At 46.6% G+C, this 20,976-nt stretch overlaps 1 protein-coding gene across 1 annotated transcript in view; it reads right to left on the bottom strand.

Moving 5' to 3' along the window:
* KIF5C (kinesin family member 5C) overlaps positions 1–20,976 on the bottom strand; it is a 147,185-nt gene continuing 126,209 nt past the window's right edge. The window contains exons 22-26 of the mRNA XM_010974807.3: positions 20,029–20,100; positions 17,484–17,588; positions 15,384–15,600; positions 13,914–14,027; positions 1–3,790 (exon numbers count right to left, since the gene is read on the bottom strand). Coding sequence (XP_010973109.3) covers positions 13,921–14,027; positions 15,384–15,600; positions 17,484–17,588; positions 20,029–20,100 — 501 coding nt within the window. The 3' untranslated portion in view covers positions 1–3,790; positions 13,914–13,920. The remainder of the gene's footprint in view (positions 3,791–13,913; positions 14,028–15,383; positions 15,601–17,483; positions 17,589–20,028; positions 20,101–20,976) is intronic.

The raw sequence follows: 20,976 nt of genomic DNA, 5'->3' as shown, positions 1-20,976 counted from the left end.
CAAAGTTTAATTCAATTTTATTTTCCACTTTTAGTATTTTTCAAATTATACAGCATGCAGTCTGCCAGAGTATCCACAAGTCTTCATTTTAGAACCTAGAAGATAATCAAAATTTTCCAAGGGCCAGGGGAGGGTCACCTCCAGATCTTTGTTACACATACTATATATTACAGCATCATTACTGGACATGAACTGCCATTCTCCCCTCACGCCACCAAAACAAGTTTGTCCACAATTTGTTCTTAATGAAAGCTACTGTACAGATGCATAAAGCCCAGAGAACACACATGTGCAGTGCACACTACACACTGTACAAACTAGACACGCAGAACTCTACAGAATGCCCTGGTCCCCTCGCAGCTGCACACAGTCAGACCTACAGACAATCTGCAAAGTGTTTCAGACCCACAGGCAACCTGTCAATGTGTGAGCAGACTTCACGGAGCGGCGCTTCCTTCGGCTGTTCCCTGGCCCTTATTCAATGTTGAAAGTACGAGTGTTCAGAGAAGCCCTTTCAGATGATGGTGGTTCCTTTCGCTTGTGCAAGATATGGAGGGTGAGACAGCTTTTACCTGAAATCCTCCCCTGGCCCCCACCTCCCGCCCCCTGCTGATGAAAAACTTCCCTAATATGTCATAGAGTCACAGTCTCAATGTCTTCTGCCTGGCTTAAAAAAAAAATACACTTCGAAGAGAGGACTGTTAAGAATTTTTATTTGCTTTCAGTTATTCCTCTAGGTCAGGAGAGCTGGTAATCCCTCTGCGTCTTAGTGATGGCTTCGTCTGGCTTTGGACAGGAACATCACTCCTCATGTGAAGTCAGGGCTTCCATAACTCTCTAGATGCTACATTCTAGACAGACATTTTTAGTTCTTCATTTATCCCAGTATTTCTACGAATGCTAATTTTCTTAATCACATGATACTACTTCCTTTGAAAGTTTTAATCCACACTTAGTTTTCCCTACTACCTGCCACTCAGCAAGGCAAACCGTACAGCATTGGACAAGATGATCATTTGTATAGACTTCTCCAGTAACTGACCAAAACATGCTTGGCATTAATATACTTAGTCTCCAACCACAGATGTTGGTATCCCAAACAGCATTCCTCTAATTTAACAATCCACCATCCCGCAGGGAGAGATTCTTTGTAGAAACCACCCTTACAGCATCAAAGAGTAAACTTTCAAGCAGTGGCACAAAAAATAAAATTATTCATAGAGAAGAAACAAACACACACACATAGACACAAGCAAAAAGCAGCATACAACCAAAAATATAACCATAGGCTCAGCCATTCAGAAATGTGGGTTTTACATTTGGAGCACAAATGTAAAGGAACAATAGTCTAAAAAAGTGAAAACTGCGTAAATGTGGCTTTTTAAAAAAGTGGCCTACAAAGTATATGGTCCTGATGTTAACCTTATTATACAAAGTAATATTTAGGGATCCATTAGAATATACTGTGTAACCCATTCCAATGATCTGCCTGCCTTTTAGTCACAGTGTAGGAAAATTAGTTTAGAGGTCCTATAAAGATTGAAGCTAGGTGAACTGACTGGCTGATCAGCAACTAGCAGAATTATCTTTAAGAGACATCAAAGCCAACTTTCTCTGTGATTAAAGTAAAGTGAATTTTGTGAGTCCTTTGTTGAGATCAAGAAACATGGAACTACAAGTCAATGTTTCTTTTTGAAACATGAAAGGGCCAAACAATTCTTTGGAATTAGACAGGGGTGCCCAGGGAAAAATTACTTTGGAAAGAATCTGAAATAATCTGTTAACAAAAGAGCCCAAGAAAAAGAATTATGGACGTTGTTCAATTTCCAAATATAAAATTATACAGTTGCATAACAGACAGTTACGGCGATTTATTAATTGGCAATCTTCTCAAAGGCCGATGTTTTAACTTCTAAAATCAGAGGTAAACTATTAACAGCAAGGTTATAGTTTATGGCATGTGTTATTACCTGATAAGGTTTGCAAAACCTGCCCTACTAGGACCCTTCTATCAGATGGCAAATAGCATCAGAGCAGTTATATTGGGCGAGTACTAGCAATCATCTAAAAAAAAAAAAATCAAACAGAAAGACTTAAAAAGTGTAAATGAATGCAAAACTGTCATTTTTACGAATAAATATTTCAGTAGAATTCACCCTCTTCTCTCTCCTTATCACCCCACCCCTCAAAACAAAACACAACACACAGAAACCAAGTGCAACATTTAACAAATAAATTAAGTTGAAGCAGCTTTGCTTGGTTAGGGAAATTTTATACAAGAAGAGTTTGGAAGTCAGTTCACAGTCTTTAGTGTTTTATCCACACACAGACACACACACACACTCTCTCTCCCTCTATCTCAATCTTCCACCCACCAGTGATGAGAAAACGCAATGTCTCTCCTCCCATAATTCCATTCCAGTGGTGACAGAAGCAGGGACGGTACCAGCTCACTCATCCTGGGCAGGCACAATCATACGTTGGAGGCTTTCACTGAGACCGCTTTGGTTGTCATTGACTTAACCCTCAAATTTATCAGAACAAGTAGCAGCCCACGGGACTAACTTAATTGAATCCTCGTCCACTTCCCCGAAAACTTTGCTACTTGGAAATCGATCATTTTAATATGCACAATTGAAAGTAAGAGCTGATTCAGCTTTTGATTCCTGTTATTCAAATAAAGCTGAATGTAAAAAAGCCATCCACACTGATTTCTTCTAATTCTGCCTAAGATGAAATCTATGTGATGCCAAAGGGAGAACTCAGCCAGCAAGGATGGGTTACTGTAACAACTGATTCATGGCAACTTATTCATAGGCACAAAAATAAGTCAAGTACTTTCCCCCTGGGCTTCCTTTTTCAGCTGCTGGAATGATCCTGGATTTCATCAGCAATACCCCTTCCAGCCTTCAGATGGTTCCCTAGAGAAAAAGGCCATCCCTGAAGCAAGCTCCAATCGCATTAGGGAGGAAGAAGCGAAGAGGGGAGCAGCCCCATTTCTACTCATCCAACTTTGCAGCATTTTCAGCACTTCTGAAGGAATGATGTTCAAACCGGGCTGGCTGAGACTAGTCGCTGCAGGTTCAGTAGCAAGCAGCTCAGAGGTGAATGCATGACTTCTCCGCATTTACACAGATGTGTTTGAGTGAACAATTTCTACATTGCTACTGTCAGATTGTTTTTCAGCCTCAAAGAAATTTGCTTTGCGTTTTAACGGGTGCCATACTAAAAGGTGTATTTTACAGATCCAAAGATGTGACCAGGGTATTCAAAATGCATCTTCAGGGTGATTTGTTTCGGAAAAGTGTTCAGAATGAAAATTTTGAGCCCTATAGCAGCACTTTTTTGTTCCCTAAAAATATAAAGTAATGTGTTTATTTTACAGGAAACCAGACAGTTGTGGCGGGCAGAGCATGAGCCCTTGCCTCCGCAGCACTGGGTTGTTCCCCCCCTAGGGAGTGGTGTTTGCTGGGACCGCAGCTGCCCAGGAAGGAAGGCTCCAAGGACCGCCCGGGGACCACCCAGGGCCCTAAGCCCGAGGCTGCAGCAACGGGTCCCAGGAGTAAGTGGGTCTTCCATAATTGTCCCCTTCAGATTTCTCGGGAAGAGAAAAGTCCAAGCACACATCTGTACACACAGAAACTCTACGCAGCTCAGATATCTGAGACGGGTGTACTGCAGATGGCTGGGGTAAGCAAGTGTAAAAGAAAATGGAAATTGTGTAGGAGGGAAAAAAATAAAGGAATTGGTGATTAATGTAGTCCTTGACATGCTACGTGGAGAGTCATATCTGTTGAAAGAGAACCAAAGAGAGAACACAGGAGTTAGAGAACACAATGGAAATTCACTCCTCAGAAAAACAATTTTTAAAAAATTTTAGATATTTAGACCAGAGCTGTTCCAATAGAAGTATCACATGAGCCACACATTTCATTAAAAAAAAAAAATTTTTTTTTTTAGTTTATATTTGTTTGGGGGGCTTGGTAATTAAGTTTATTTATCTATTTTTAATGGAGGTACTGGGGATTGAACCCAGGACCTTGTGCATGCTGAGCATGCACTCTACCACTGAGCTGTACCTTCCCCCGACTGACACACTTAATTTTAAATGTTCAAGTGGCCACATTAAACAGTGAAAAGAAACAGGTAAGATTAATTTTAATAATATATTTTATTTCAGCCAATATAGTCTATATATTATCATTTCAACATGTAATCAAGTATTACAGATTGAGATATTTTACATTACAATATTACTACGGAGATGTTTCACGGTCTTTTTTTCCCACAGTGTTTGCAAGCTGGTGTATCTTTTGCACTTTCCATACAACTCCATTTGGACTTGGCCAGATCTGAAGTGCACAGAAGTCACGTGTTGCTAGTGGCTAGTGGATGGGACGGCACAGCCTCCTACTTACTGCTTTTGCTTTAATTATTCAGCCCTGACAGCAATCTCTTCCAAAAGTCAATGCCTGTTGGAACTACAGACATTCAGAGAAATGTAATACATTTCCTCATTCCTCTGGGAACTCAAACACCATTTCCCACGGGCCAGCACTTGAGATACCGAGGCTTGTCAGACACACCCCCTAACGCAGGCTCTCAAGAAAGAGGCTCCCAGTAGTGAAAGGTGTGTTTCACCTCCAGCGGGTGATGAAGTTACTCAGTAGAACACCCCTTCTGATGTCATTCCATGTCCCCCTAGATGTTCATCCGATCAGTCAGGTCTCCAGGATGAAAGCTGACTAGTCCTGGCTCAGAGACCAGCACCGCGCGGTCTTTGTCAGTATTTGGACCAACTCAAATAATCTCAACTCTCAGGAAGAAGCCAAAAGGCTCACCTTTCTCACACCAGCTGGAAGCCCTCGATCTGTCTGTGATCTTGGCTATCGGTTTTGGGCAAAGCTCGCAGTGCTTGTGGGGTGGGGAGGGGGGGACAAGAGAACTAGGCAGACAGTAAGAAAACCACAACTGTTCTTCTGATTTTAAAAGAACTCCACATAGATAGATAATGGAATACTATTCAGCCATTAAAAAGAATGAAAATCTTGCCATTTGCAACATGGACAGACTTTGAGGATGTTGTGCTTAGTAAAACAAGTCAGAAAGAGAAAGACAAATACTACATGATATGACTTATATGAGGAATCTAAAAAATAAAACAAACTAGAGAATATAACAAAAAAAGAAACACACTTACAGATCTAGAGAACAAACTAGTGGTTACTAGTGGGGAGAGGGAAGGGGAGGGGGCAAGACAGAGTAGGGGATTGATAAGTATGAACTACTAGATATAAAATAAATAAGCTACAAGGACACATTGTCCAGTGTAGGGAATAGAGCCAATATTTTATAATAACTATAAAGAGAGTATAATCTATAAAAATTTTAAATCAACTATGTTGTATACCTGAAACTAATATAACACTATAAAGCAACTAACTATACCTCAATTAAAAAAAAAAAAAAAAACTCCAACCCAACACATGCTTCTGTTTTTGCCTTAGAAGGCTTAAATCCAAATTTAGTGCTCAGTGGGTGGTAGACATCTCAGATTCCTGATACAATGCAATCCCCTTCTCTAATTTTTTTCTTTTCACTCCTCTGATTTATGTGTTATAATATTGTAAGCAACCTTACATAGTTTGCATAAATAAGCAGGATATGAATTACAAGTAAATAGAGAATATTCAGAGTGTAGAAAGGGATTTTAAAAGCAAAATGAGTGGCAGGGAAGTAACAAAGAACAAAAACTGAATAGGAAAAAAAGACAACACATTCCTTTTTAGAATACCATCTCCTCCCTGACACAAAACATAAACATTCAGGGGGCTCATTTGATAACTACCATTTCTTGCTCCAACCGTGCAATCACTCACAATTACAAAGCTGCTCAATTAAAAATGGTTTAAGCAACCTCATAAGGTAATATCCCCATCATTTTTCAAAGTCACAGAGAGAGATTTGTCCTTGGGAAGAGCATCTTGACTGTTTAGCCTTTCTGGTGAGATTTTGTGCTTACTGGGACCAGAAATACAAAAACCTAAAAGCATGGTCATAGTTGTCATTTAAATGCATTTTGAGCTGACAACCAATAGGCTCAGGAAAGCTTTCTGAATATTACCTCTGAAATCCCCATTTCACTTTCCTTTCCAAGCACAGCCTCATGGAATCACTTACAGGTCACCCTGGTCAGAGAAGATGGTGGTGCTGTGTGCCTGGAGGCAGGGAGGCAGAGTTCATACCTTGGATTGTAGGATTAGGGCTTAACGCGGTGACTGAGGCCAACCCATGATGGCAGAGCCGAGCGCTAGACACACAGACTCTGCGGGCGGCCTCAATAGCTCCAGCAGACCATGAAGTGACATGATTTCCAGAGAAGGCCTTTCATTCTAATCTCCCCACAACATGCAAGATTCTACACATTTTGGCTAATAGTTTGGAAGAAACAGGGGGCCACACAGGGAACCCAACATGCTTAGTTTAGCCACCTCAAGGAGGGCGAGAGGGAACTGGGACTGAGAGGCGCTCTGGAAGGAAAACACAGGGCCTCCACCAGTGAGACATCCTGTGCCATGAGGAGGCCCTCCTTTTCATCCCGAGGTAGGAGCTTTCCGTGGCGTCTGCGAAAGCAGTCTTCCCAGCAGGCCCAAGAACAACGGACTCGGCCAGGATACTCCCATCCATCCCCCAGCCATCTAGATGGTCATCTCCTCCCACAAACTCTGGGGAGAAAACGGATATAGCTTGTAGAGGGAAATGTGTTGGCCCCAAGAACAACCCTTCCTCATCCTCTGATCACATGAACTCACCATCCAGAGAGGTTGGAGAATCTCAAGAACATGTAAACCCAGTTTGGCTGACCTTCCTTAGAGGAGTCACTCACTCACCTAAAGCACATGGTACTGGACCGAGTGACGTGGTGCCGGGCTGTCCCGGGGCCTCTGCCCCGCTGGAGACAGGAATTCAGAGTGGCAATGTGTGACCAGCTTTAGAAGGAAATAAAATCACCTCTCTTTAGAAGGGGTGGGGAAGCTTGAAGAAAGAAGCTAATTACACGTGGGTGTTTGCAAGTAGTAGTTAGAGGCTCCTCTGTCTCCGACCTTGGCTTTTGCAATTGCCTGCAGTGGATTTGCGCTTAATCCAAACAGCACTGAGTTTTATCTTTCCTCTTGCCTTTCAATCCCCACACTGTAAGAATTACCAATTGTCCTTGGTGTATCAACTGCTGAATAGAAGTGGATTTACCTCCCGGGAGCGTTAGCGCAGTCTGCTGAGGGGGGACAATTTCTGCCGCTCGGAACGTACAACTGAGAACCGCACTGAGAAGAATGAAAGCAGGGTGGCCCTGCAGCCCTGCAGATGCGGGAGTTCTCTCTCCCAGGTCCTCCGCGACTCCTCCCTTCACGTTCACGATGCTAGTTTCAAAGTCCCAGGCCACAGCAGTGCCATCTGCGGTAAATTCCATCCTCTCTCCCTGAAGCTCTGCTGTCCCCACGACCCCCGTAACATCAGCAAGTATGTGTCAGGGCCTCATTTTTGCCTAGCATTCTTCTGTGACTTTTCACTCTCTGTTCAATTCCCAGCGCAAACCTGTCACAAAGGCACTATGATCGTAACTTCTCCACGACACAGCTTTCTTTGTTAAAGGGACAAGAATCTCGTCTGGAGGGACAAGGCTGGGTGTGCTTCACGTACTTGGACTCCGACCACACGCCGCAGCAGACATACAGCAGCAGCGGGGAGGAGGCCCAACTGTCATCTATTAGGCCAAATAGTGAGGAGATGTGCAAAACTGCCAAACACTGCCGTTCTGCTAAGTTTTTTTTTATTTTGGAAACGAAATACTTTTCATAAAAAATGGCATTTATGTTAATAGCAGTAGTATTTTCAATGTTTCAGTTTCTGCCATAATACATATCAATAGACATAACCCAGGAATATAAAAGCTCTCTGACATCACTGACACTTCTTAAGGAATGTCAAAGGCCCCACAGCCAGGAAACTTGGGAACTGCTGAAAGCAGCTCAGGGCACTGAGTCCAGGATCCACCACTAACAAGTTGGCAAGATCTTGACGTTCACTCCACCTCTTTGGAGAAGGTTGAACGAGGCTGGACTTGAGGATGACAACACAGGTGAACACTGAGGGCTCGTGGTGTGCCGGGCATTTACCTAAGCTCTCTGTATATATTCGTGCTTCTAACCCTCACAGCCACCCTCTGAGTAGGTGCTATCACCGGCCACATTTTACAGAGGAGACACTGAGGCAGAGAGGTGAGGTCACTTACCCAGGACATGGCCAAGCTGGGATTCCACCCCAGGCAGCCCAGCCCCAGATCCTGAGCCCACCATCGCCCTGCTACCTTGTCTGTAGCAAAGAGTCCCTCCGCATACACATTCTGGTGACTGAATCATTTCTTGCCAGGATTTTCCAACAGCAAGGGCAAGCTGAATGGTCCACTGGCTTTGATGGACACCACGTGTGTGGCTTCAGGATCTCATCCTGCAGATGAGGCTTCTCAGCTTCAAAGGGCTAAATCCCAAAGCAGCTCCTCACTCACCCTCCGCATGTGGCGTGAACCCATGTCTGCTGTGGGCAGAAGTCAACCTGTGCATCTCATGTCTGTATATTTTGTTTTTGTGAGGAGTGTGTCAAACCGGGAGAAAGGTCAAGGAGAACCCCAAGGAGGGTGCAAGATAGGCTGGATGCAGGTGTTCAGGACAGAGAGAAGAGAAACAGCAGGAAAGGCAGAGGGTGTCAGGAAAGCAGAGAGTATAAATGGGCAGATGCCAGCATGGGAAGCGCAGCCGGAACCGAAGGATACACCAAGGACCTGTCGGAAAGGGCAGTGTGGTCCCAGCAGTAAAGGCTTAGAGGAACCCCCACTCTGCCTGCAGTGGAGTGAGGGGTCAGTGGAGCTTCAGGAGAGGTGGAGCTTTCTCCGTTCAAAGAAAGAAGGGCCAGCAGACTCAGGGAACTTAGAGTTTAGGGTTTTAGCTGAGAGTAGGGAATATGCAGAAATGGCCAGTGGCATCAGAGTCCAGGAAATTCGAAGTTTACATGCGAGGCTAAAAAACACTGGATTGCCTGTCTTTAATGTATACTTGGGATTTCCCTGGTCGAGGGGAGCTTACTGTGACAAGACTGCTTGGAGGAGAAAGTCACTTGTGTTCCCAGTGTCTGGGCCAAGTGTGAAAGGCTGAAGATCCTGACCACTGCAGACACACAGGAGACACGGGGGCCAGGAATTCAGACCCGCAGCCACCGATGACCCTTCTGGCAACAAAAGGAAACGGTGGGGAAACCCCAGAACCTTATGTGTGCGCCTCCATCCCACCATTGAAGAAGTTAAAGGTATCATTTTTATTGACAATAAACAAATACAGCCACGATAAGCTCCAGAAGTAGTGAAACCAGAAGGGGACAGAGCCATGTCACATAATGACTGACCCAGGCAATGTCACATAAATCAGAGACACAGGGTCATGTCAGACCCCTGGGTTTTCCGTGGTTACGTTCACCTGGGTGACCCTGCCATAAACCGCACACGTAAGTGCTTTTCCAGGGCTGTTCTCTTTATGCCTCAACACATGAAATCAGTGTTAACAGGGAAAAAAAAAAAAGCTTCTTCAAATGTACCATAAGAGCCCTGTGAGTCCCTTCTAGCTCTGCCACTGTGATTTTGCCAAATGTTTTACTAAAGTTTATTAAAACTTTATTAAATAGGATATGATTTCTAGACTTGATATATATGATTTTTCGTAAAAAATACTGTCCTCAAATATCACTCTTCATCTACATCAACAAAGTAGGAGGCATCCCGGGTTGCGATTCATCTCACAGTATTTTCAATTTTAGGTTTTTCTTGCCATGAAAATCTGAAGAGTTAAAACGTGTGTATTCTAGGTTACCTAGCTGACGACCTTGTCACCAGCTTCAGCCCCACACTTGCTTTATGACAAGACCACGCTGGTACATCTCCTCACAACTTTTGTCAACTTCAATAGGAAATTGAAGCCTCAATTTCCTGTTGGGCTCAATAGGAAAATGATGTGTTCCAGCCACGAGAGGACAAATGACTTAAGAGCACACTGTGGTTCTGCAGTGGATTTCATGGAGAAGGAGGGTGAAAGGATGGTCATGTCGTGACACACACAAGCCACACTTGACCAGAAGCAATGCAGACCAGTCACACTGCACGTAGCTCTTCACCGCCCACGAAAGACTTTCATTAAATTATGTTAAGTCTGGTGACTTGGATTTTTGACTTTTTAAACCTAATTTCTAAATCTGTTTTGACCTGATAGTTGCAGAAGATCTGTAAGGGAGTGTATGCTGTTTTAAACTGGCAAACACTTATATAGTATAATAAAATAATTAAACTCTGGGACTCTGTGAGAATTTTCTTTCTTTGAAAGTACTCTATTTACCATTCAAGTTTGAGAAATAAGTCTACGTATAGGAAAACCAAAAGATGACGATTCTGCTGCCTCAAAGTGTCAGAAAACAGCCGAGGTTTCAGTAATGCCCCACTGGCGCCATCTGGTGGACGCATTTGAACCAGTGCCCTGTGGCGTTGCCAGGAAAGAGAGACGAACTCCAGGACCCTCAGAACCAGGGAGCTGGACAAATATTTAAATGGTATCTACATCAAATGCGGGGCCTCGAATAAGCACTCAGCACTGCCTGAGAGGCCTCTTTCACACCTTCTCTCTTCAGCCTACAACCCTGTCTCTCCCCACCCCCTCAGCTAGTAACGTGGCTTCTTATTTGCACGAGAAAACAGGCACTAAGAGATCCGTTTCACCTCCCTGCGCACCCCAGCTACCAGCATCCGTGCTTTCTACTCTGATTTCCCGACACCTTGGGTCCAGTGTCACCTCTGCTCATGTTTTGGATGGTGGCATCTCTTAGAAAGCCAATACTCTCTACCATCATCCTCCCTTCTCCTAAGTTACCAACTTCCCTTCCCAGCTGGATCATGACCATTAGTGGACAAACATGCTGTAATAGCTCCCACCTTAAAAAAGAAATGCAAACCCTGTCTTAACCCCACACTGCTCCATTCCTCTGCCCATTCAAACAGAACTCCAAGCATTGCGCAGTTCTGACTCCCCGTCCCCACTCCCATGCTCTCTGGTCCGTGCTAAAGGGGCTTGCTTCCCCCTTCTCCCTGCAGCTGAGGTCACCACCCTCCAGCCCCCACCAAGATCAGACTCAGGTCACCCTCCTGGAGCCCTGAGCATTCTTTTGCACAGCTGGCCACCCACTCCTAGGAACCAGGGCTCTCCACTCTGCCCCCCCAACAAACCTCACATCATCCTCCTCAGACCCTTTTGTTGGTGCCACCTCCTTTTCCTGACCTTTCCATTTGCCAGGCTCCAGGCCTGGTCAAATGCTCCTCACCCTCTGCCTCTGCCCACGCTTTCCAGGCTACCTCCTCCAGACCCATGGCCTTGAACACAATCTACAGGTCATAACTCTCAATTTCTACACGTTGGCATCTTTGGTTGCTCTGAACTCTGAGCATAAACCAAAAGACTCATTTTGACTCTATTCCTTGAATCCAGAAATAAAGCAGAATGGAATCCCAGAGGCACTCAGATGCTGCCCAAGTACAATGGGCTGCTCTGGCTCCAGCGGGCAGTAAGGACGGGTCAGCAGCTGAGATCATTTCTCCAGGACAGACACACTTCAGAATGAGAAGCCCAAAGAGCAGGAAAGATCACTTCAGAAAGATTTTGATCCCATCTTAGCAATGAATTCCATATTTCCAATTATTTTTTAAAATAATTTGGCATTTCCTCACTTCCAAGTATAATTCCCTACTCCATTGGTTACCATCCTGTTTTAACCTCTACTGACAAATGTGGAGCTGGCTGGCACTCTCTAGAGTCATAAAACCCCCACCCCAGGGCTCTCCGTGTGCCGGGAGCCATTGACACCTTAACCCCCACTCCCCACCACAGGCCCCTCTGCATACCTGCATTTCTGCAGAATAAAAACATCTCTTGATGTGTGTTTACCCTAACAAAACTCATTGCCCTAGGAGATGGCCCACCTCACAATACCCTAGGTGGACAGGTCTCACATCCTGCCCTCATCAAAGTCGGAAAACCTGTTGTTCAGAGAGTCCCTGACAGATCTTACAACCAATCAGTTACCCACTCCTTGTGTGCACAGCCCCCTCCCCCAGTAACCGACCTTGCACGGCCCGCCCGCCCGCCCGCCCGCCCGCCCGCGGCGCTGGCGCAGGCACCTCTGTGTGGCCGCTGCTGTACTGTTGTCTGTAGCAGCGTAGCTATTAAACCTTCCTAAACTCTCCTCGGTCTCCGGTAATTCTTTATCAGCCCGTGTCACCGGCCCGCCACATTGAACCCACAACAACAAGTGGCCAGTCATGGTCTTAAACACAGTCAATGTTCTTGTCCATAACTTTCAGATAGTATCTTTAAAACCCCTTCTATCTGGTCACAACACCAAATAGGATACTCAGACATGGGCCTCCCCGCTCACTCAGTGGTTAGAATCTATTGCTGCAGAGACTAAAAACTACTTTGTAACAACGATGAGAATTAGAAGAGAACACAAACCAGCACTCATCTTCCAGTTCTCTTGGAGGGTCAGTCCCCACGCTGATAACATGCAGTCAAAAGCAATTTGATAACATCCAATTTTATTTTATTTCTGACCAAAAGCAGAGATGGCATCTGAACAGGGTGGCCCACCGCCAAGATAATTGCCCATCCAGCCTTCCAGCACCTGGCAGACGGTGGCGGCCTCACCGCCCACCCGCACGCTGCCTCGGCCTGTCCTGCTCCCTGGCATGCTGCCGGGGACAGGGCAGGTGAACGCTGTCCGGGTGCAGCTACCAAGCTTCCTCTTGGAAGTTTCAGTCAGAGCCTCAGCAATACTGTTATACCCCTTCATAGCCACTTTCCCCACCTTGATGCAAAAAGGATGAGGTGAGCAACCACCGCTCCCGAGCTGCCCTCAATCACTACGGCTTCCTTAGTGGGAGCTTACAGTCCAAGGCCAACATACGGAGCCACCTCCCCCACCTACAGGTTACTGGTCCAAAGTCAGAGTTTTTCTAAACAGAGTTTCCTGGCCCCCTAGCTGTCTGTCACCCCTGTCCAACCAGTAACCTCTTTGTCTCGAGCACAAAAGGACAGGCCTGTGCTCCCTCCTTTTCTTTCCTAAAGCAGATCGCTTTTTTCCCTTTGTGTTGGTAGCACAACATCAGGCATGTGGACTGTGGGAAGAGAAGTTTTCAAACCACCATCTCAAAGGAAAAAGAGGTCTGGACCCACAGAGACATACATCGGCACAATTCTTAAAAACCTCATTTGTTGAGTTCCAATAGTAATCGTAAAACGTGACTTTCTAAAAGAATATGAAAATGAATATATGCACATATATATACATGACTGGGACATTATGCTGTACATCAGAAGTTGACACATTGTAACTGACTGTACTTCAATGAAAATATACATATATGATTTTCTATAATCTGGCTCCTTCTTTATGTTCAGTTCCTGAGACTTAAAGCAACCACCCCCCACCCCCGCCTGCTCTGAGTAAACGCAGTTGACAAGCAGGTTGGATGCCAGCCATAGAGGAATCCCACAGACAAAGAAAGCTCAGGTGAATCATTCACCATGCCCTCCCCATCCCTAGAGGGTCCCCGGCCCCAGGTGGCCTTAGCTGGAAACCCTGAGGCTCCAAACTGACCTGAGGGAAGACCCAGGTCCCTAATAACCTGAACCCCCAGAGCCTGTCCCCGGGAAGAGCTGAGCCACTCCCTCTCTGCTTTAGGTCCACACGTGCGTGGCTGAGAGCCAGGCAGGGGCAGGGAGGACCCAGGGCTGCCCTCGACAGAAGCCAACCCGACACTGGGGACTCACTTCGTATTTATTTCTGGTACTGAGTGGAGTTTGAAGAGCCGCCTCCTCCCCCTCGGATGGCATGGACGGCCGTCGGAGATGATGCGGGGTAGTGTCCAGGGCGGATGGGCTTGGCTGCACCCAACAGACAGACAGAGAGAGAAGAGACATTCAGAAAGGGCTGAGACAGCCACACCCAGATACCTCCAGGTCACATGCAAAAACCAAGAGGCACAATTTTTATCAGTATTACCATTCTTATCAACCACCAGACCTTTCTGAAACAGGAGGTCTGCCCTCCTAGGAGTACAGTTAGCTAATCCAAGGCATCCAATGTTGAGGGGACAGAGAGATCTTATGTATCAATTATTTCTGATTAAGGGAAATTAGAAACACAAGACTTTCAGTTTTATCTGAGGCAGATCTACAGGTCCCCATGGGTTCCAACAGCATCTCCCAGAAACTGGATGCAGTATTCTGTCTGTGATGCATTTTGTGGGGGAGAGGGTCCCTAACATTCAGTAGATTTTCAAACCATATAAAATCCAATAAATGCAATGAACCACTAATCTAAGGTGTGATCTTAAAACTAGAAACCTGAAGTTGCTGGTTTACAAAACATCTGCACAGCAATATCTGATAAGAAATAATAGTACATGTTACTGGAGACGGAAGGAAGGAAGAAGGAAGGAAAGAAGGAAGGAAGGAAGGAAGGAAGGAAGGAAGGAAGGAAGGAAGGAAGGAAGGAAGAAAGAAACTCTCTAGAGAACATCCCTAAATCCCTTTTACTCCTCTGGCTCCATCCTGGGAACTGTGAGTCAACAGTCACGCTCTCGTTCTTTGTATGGGTGGACCGTGCGAGTCCAGGTCTTGGACCCTGCTCTCACTGATGCCAGGCCTGGCTCTCTCCAGGGTATTTCCAAACTTGTACTTGCAAGCAGCTTTCCCTGACACTTTTGGCTACATACAGCTCCTTCATGGTTCCACCTGGTGCAAAACACAGAGGGCCTTCAGGCTTTGCTGAGCAAGTTGTATATTCTGGTTATTTCTGAGAGTGTACCTCTGCCTGTTACAGCCAAACACCTCTGCCTGCCGGCTTCTCTGCTCAGCTCAATAGCTTTGGAGTTTTTTGTTTGTTTGTTTTGATGGAGGTACTGGGGATTGAAACCAGGACGTCATTCATGCTAAGCACGTGCTCTACCACTGAGCTATACCCCTCCCCCGCTGCTCAACATCTGTGAAGCTCACAATGTCGACAGGAATCTCGCAGTGTAAGGAAGCGTGCACCTGGTAATGCTATCCTCCCAGGATGGACGTAGGGTGCTGGGAGGAGCTGGCTGGCCTGGGTCCCACAGGCCTGACCGCCTTTAAGGCCTGGCCCACCCAGAGCACCCGAGCTGCTTCAGAGTACCCGAGCTCTTCAGAGCATCCGAGCTTCCGGCCGGCGGAGCCCTCGCTTTCTACCAAGCGCGCGGGTGCAGGCCCACGTACCAATCTGGGCGGAGTGGGCCCTCCTGGCCATGTTCTTGGCCCGCACGGCCTCCTTGATGCGGTCCACCTCCTGCTGGTAGCGCTTGCGGTCCCGCATGGCGTTCTCCTTGGCCTCCTTCAGCGCGCTCTCCAGCGCCTTGACGCGCTCGGCCGTGGCGCGCAGCCGCTTCTCCAGCTTGGGCAGCTCGCAGCGCAGGTCTGCGTTGTCCCGGACCAGCTGGGGCGGGAGGGGACAGGCGGAGAGTTACCAGGTGGGGAGGCGGTGGGGCGGCGGGAGGAACAGACCCACTGGGGCGGGGGGACAGGGAAAGTCATAGGAGAGCAACTAGAACCAACCCCCACCCCTGCTAGGTCGTCTTGGAGAGTCCGTATGACGGTAAAACTCTGGGAGCACTAAAGGAGAATAGAAATCCCATACCCTGAGCCTGCAATTTGCCAAACACAGGATTCACGTATGCAAGGAAAGGGGGAGGGGATAGGATAAAATGAAAAGCCATTTCTAGCCACAGGAAACTTTCAGGCTTGGGTAGGATTTACCCAAGGGTGGGGCGGGGGACGACAGGATTGGAGAAAATTGACTACTTGGACATTTTGCATGTGAAAGCTAAGAAATGTGAAGCCAGTTCAAAAGTGCTCAGTGAAAGGCATGTATGCTCTAGAGCTCTCTGGAGGCCTCCGTCCAAGCAGAACACATTGTCTGCACCAACACTGGGTTTGGACCCCACTTTGCAACATATCCAGAGGCTAACTTGGGGTACTGCTCATTCTTTCATTATCTAAGACCAATAATTAAGAAGGAACAGACTTTCCTGGGTTAAGAACAGGCTGAAGAGCCAGCTCTGTTATTGCCCAGCCATCTGACCGGGTGTGAGTCATTCAGCCACTACAAGTCTACATACTACATAACAGGACCCTTGTGGGAATCCAAGTGCATCAGGGAAAATTTTGAAAATCAGAAGGTGCAACGCAAAGGCTGAGCTACTGCTGGGCCCACATCTGTCTTCTCTACCCCTGTATCCCCATCCGGCACCAGCTCCACTGCCAGGGAGAGAACTTTTTTTTTAATAAATATTTGTTGAATTCATGAATGAAGTAATGAATTTCAGAGCCCTATTTCAAGTTCCCTGGCAGCTTCTGTTTTTCTATATTTCTCATCAATTTGCTTGAATGACTTCAACCCTGTTGAATCTGTCATCCACCGTTTGGAGAAAAATGTCATCATCGATAACGTTGAAGAGGATGTAACAAGTCAAAGAGAAATGACATCCCCTCGACCATGTGATCCAAAAAGTTGGACCATTTTTTATCAGATCCCAAATCTTGAGGATTTGGGGAAAAGTCATGAACATTCCAGCATTTAAACAGAAAGCTTTGGACATGGTTATTGCTCTCTGTCACTCTAGGCAAACTCCAGGGTGTCACAAGGACCTGAGAGGATGCCCAAGAAACAGGGTGACAGAGCTGAGAGGGGCCAGTGCTGCCCAGTTCTCCCACCTGTGGGATGAGGCCAGTCACTTCCTCTACCAGTCTGTTTCCTCACCTATAAGAATAAGGAGCTTGACCCAGCTCAGTGGTATCCACTTTGCACTCTGTGGACCCTTTGGGTCCACAAAGGGTCCTCAGAGGCATCATGGGAGACACTGAGGCCAGAAGGATACAAGGCGGGGACTGGAGGCAGGACAAAAAGACATGACTGAACATCCTACTGCCCAAACCCCAGAGAGCTCAAACTCTTTTCCTTCTATTTGGCTTCCACAAAAGAAAGTGTTTTATATATGAGAAGTCACTGAAGACAGAGTTCAAGGACCCTTCCAGTCCTGACACTCCCCGGTTACGTACAGTCCTTTGTTTTGTTTTTTGTTTTTTTTCAGGGCGGTGGATAATTAGGGATTTTATTTATTTTAATCAAGGTACTGGGGATTGAACCCATAACCTTGTGTGTGCTAAGCATGCGCTCTACCACTGAGCTATACCCTCCCCTGACATATAGTCCTTTTCCCTTCCATATCAGAGCCTTCTCCCTCGCTGGGGACACATCCAGAGGGGCTTTTTTCTAGGAGAGAAAGAGAAAACAGAAGGAAGCTGACACAACCCTCCTACCTGTTTGTGAACCTTGGTGAGCTGCTCCAGATTGTTCTCCAGGAAGGAAATTTTCTGCTTCTGGGCAGCACTACCTCCTCCATCGTCGCTGTCCAGCTCCACACTCTGTGCATCAACACCAAGGAGTCAGCGGGACAGGCCTCCCCACAGCCCACCCTCAGCCCCCGCGTCATGTGGACTGTCCTTTCTAAAGTCTCTTTTGGAAAAAAACTCCCCTATCTTACTAAAGGTCATTCTGAAACAGAGGTTTTAAAAGTGTAGACTCAACGATCTTTCCCAATTAATTTCCGTGATTGGTAGACAGCTGGGAATAAAAAACAAAAAACTTCAAATCTTCTTTTGAAGGATGCAGATTAGATACAGTTCTCTTTGTGAGAAATGCCTCTCCCTTGCAGGTAGGTAAAGAAAAAAAAAGTGTTCTGAAACTCATTAAGAAGAACTAAAATGAAAATATAAACCCAAGACCTAAATTTGGGTTTCAAGACATCACAAGTTGATGTCAAACATTACAAGGGAGATGACAAGTCACCAAGCTGTGGGCAAGTGTCTGTGGTCCCCCTGGGAAGTCTCAGTGGCCTCTGCTTGTCCCTTCAGCATCCAAGTCCATGAAATTCCTTAATCAATCCATCTCAGACTAGTCACAGCATCCATGCACTGTGCTGGATCAACTCTTGAAATTTATCAGATCTTGGGATTAACAAAAATGCTGTTCCCTCAGCACCGCCACACTGAGTGGCCAGATAAGCTGGGAAATACATGTACGAACACATCCTGGAGTTCAGAAATGGCAAAGCATGCTTGCTTCATCTGATTCAAAGCGAGCATCACCCTTCTTTTTCTGAGAGGGGATGGCTATGTGAGCTTCTCAAACCCATGTCTCTTCGGTCTAAATCCGGACTTCTCAAACCCAGAAGAGGGCTTGTTAAAACGCAGACTGCTGGGCCCCAGCCTCATCTCTGAGCCAGCGGATGTGGGGTGGGTGTGAGAATCTGCACACCTAGCAAGTTCCCAGGTGATGCTAGTGCTGCTGGCCAGGTGACCGCACTTTGAGAAACACTGGTCTAACAGGTCCCTCCTAGAGAGTTCTGTACTGTGAAGCCCGGGAGTCTGATCTCAAGCTCCATACCCTCCTTGGAGCACCTCCTTCCTCCGGCTGAGCTCTCTCAGCTCTTGTCATAACCTCTCTAGCCTCTCCCCACCACCTCTGCTCTGGCCTCTCTCTCCTCCCTGGTCCGCGTCCTCGGCATTTCCATTTTGATGATTGTGGTCACCACTGCCTGCCCCACCGCTGGCACTCAGGCCTTGAAATTTCCCATCATTCTCACCCTCTTTCTTTATTTTCATTTCTAGACCTCCAAACTCACTAGAAACGTGCTGTCAGGCGCCTCGCCCAATCCACACTCTGACCCTCAGCTAGACACCCCCACCACTGCTCAGCATCCTTTTTCTCATCCCTAGCAACCCCCCCACAGCTGCCTGAGCTCCTCTCGTCTCCAGGGGCCCCCCATTCTCTTCCTTCTTGCCCATCGGGGACCAGGCCTCCATGTTAAAAAAGGTCAAAGTTGTCGGGCCCACTGTCATTACCTCCCTGTAAATGTCTCCATCTTGACTTCTTCTCCCCTCTGGGAAAGTGTGTCCCTTCCCCTTACCAAGCCTAACACTAAGCTGTTACCTCTGTCCCTCTCAGAGCCCACTCCATCAAACACCTCCTCTATTTTTCTTTTTTTAACATATTTCATCTCTTTTCCTTGGCTCCTTCACACAGACCCCCACGTGCACACTTTCCTTACACATTCCTTCCTTCCATCCTACCGTACCTCTGGGTATCCCCGCTGTGCCTCATCCATCGCTTTCAAACGTATCCAAAGCACAGCCCCCCTGCCGTTGCCCCCGCTCCCTCCTCCCTCCTGACACCTCTGGGAGCTGTTGTGGGGTGGCAACGCCCCAAGATCACTGCGTGTGGCACCAGGACCAAAGAAGCTCAGGAGTCACACAGGCCTAGACTCTGCAGTGCTATCCCTGGCTCTCCCCAGCTGGGCGATCTTGGGAGGTTATCTAACCTCTGAGCCCCTCTCCACAGCTGCAAAACAGAACACTGAGACCACTTGCATGGCTGCTGTGGGAAGAGCAAGTAAGACCCCAGATGTTAAAGTGCTTCACACACTCCGAGCTGGCAGATCTCGCCCCCGACTTCCCCGCCACCCAGGCCTTGGGGCTACGTGCTGTCTGGTGAGACCTCTCCGGCTTTTCCCCCGCCTCGCTCACAGCGGTTTTCAGGCTGCAGCCAGATAAATATGTGTTCATTTAAAATGAAGGCCAAGGAAAGGATTATAACTTCCTTTTCCTAAGAAGGAAAAGTCAGATGGAAAAGTGTCCCCCAGTACTTTTTTCCCCTTGAGCAGATTCTTTTAATAATATTCTCTGGCATGAAATACTTAATTTTTAACCAGCCCCAATTTAAGCAAGTGATATTTCAACTGAAAATGATTCTTTCCAGCCAACTCTTCTTTTCTTCTCAGTCCCATTCATCCAAACTAGAACTCACTTTTTTGACCCGGGCAGTCAGGTCCTGGACGAAGAGCTTCCGGAGGTTATGCAGAGTCTGCAGCTCTCGGGACTGGAAGAGAAGATTGTCAAAACGACTTAAGTGCGGGACACACTGGCACCAGACCATCCACCCTGATGTCGTCACAAGGCTTGTAAGCCGCCAATAGAAGCCAGGGGGCCCCCCACTTCCTCAGACCCGCCTATCACACGTGTCTTCCCCCTCTTCCTCATTCCCAGGGGCACCCCAAGGACAGAGACTGAGAATTGAAACAATGAAGTGTAAACTAGAACAAAGCCTGCTCATTTGCTGTTGTTTTAAATAGACCCCCCACTTCCCTCCCTCAACCGCAAAAAATCAAAAGGTTTCTCATAAAAATTCCTAGCGGGCTGCATTGTACCAGAATGGACTTCCCCCCAATTTATTGCGTACACGTTATACAAAATGCCAACACGTTCACATGAAAGGTTGGCCACAATGTCTCCCACCCTCGCTGACCAGCATTTTTCATGTTTCTACATCCCTCCTGGCCCTGGTCCATGGGCCGCTTTGCTTCACAGCACTGAGCTCATGGGGGAGGCGGGTGGGTGGACTTCCTACCTGCATGACCCGGGACAATTTATCTACCCTTTGTGGGCCTCAGCTTTCTTATTTGTAACATGAGGATAAAAATAGTAGTTGCCTCATAGTTGTTGTCAAGATTGATCGTATAAAACTCTTACAACGGTTTCTGGCACATAGTAAATGCTGGGTAAACATTAGCCACAATTAATTTATTGATGCTTCATATTTGAAAGCCAGCTGGCTTTTATTGTTTCCTTTTATTATTATGTTATAACTTCCATGTAATTAACTTCATGGGGGCATGTGTTTCTGCATTTCGGATTATTTCTACTAATGAACCCTTAGGAATTAGATTGCTAAAACAAAGGTCTGAGTCAGCTCTGG

This window comes from Camelus dromedarius, chromosome 4 (genome assembly GCF_036321535.1).
Source record: "Camelus dromedarius isolate mCamDro1 chromosome 4, mCamDro1.pat, whole genome shotgun sequence".
Lineage (NCBI taxonomy): Eukaryota > Metazoa > Chordata > Mammalia > Artiodactyla > Camelidae > Camelus > Camelus dromedarius.
Note: the sequence above shows the minus strand (reverse complement) of the source record. Positions and strands in the feature narration are given on the sequence as shown.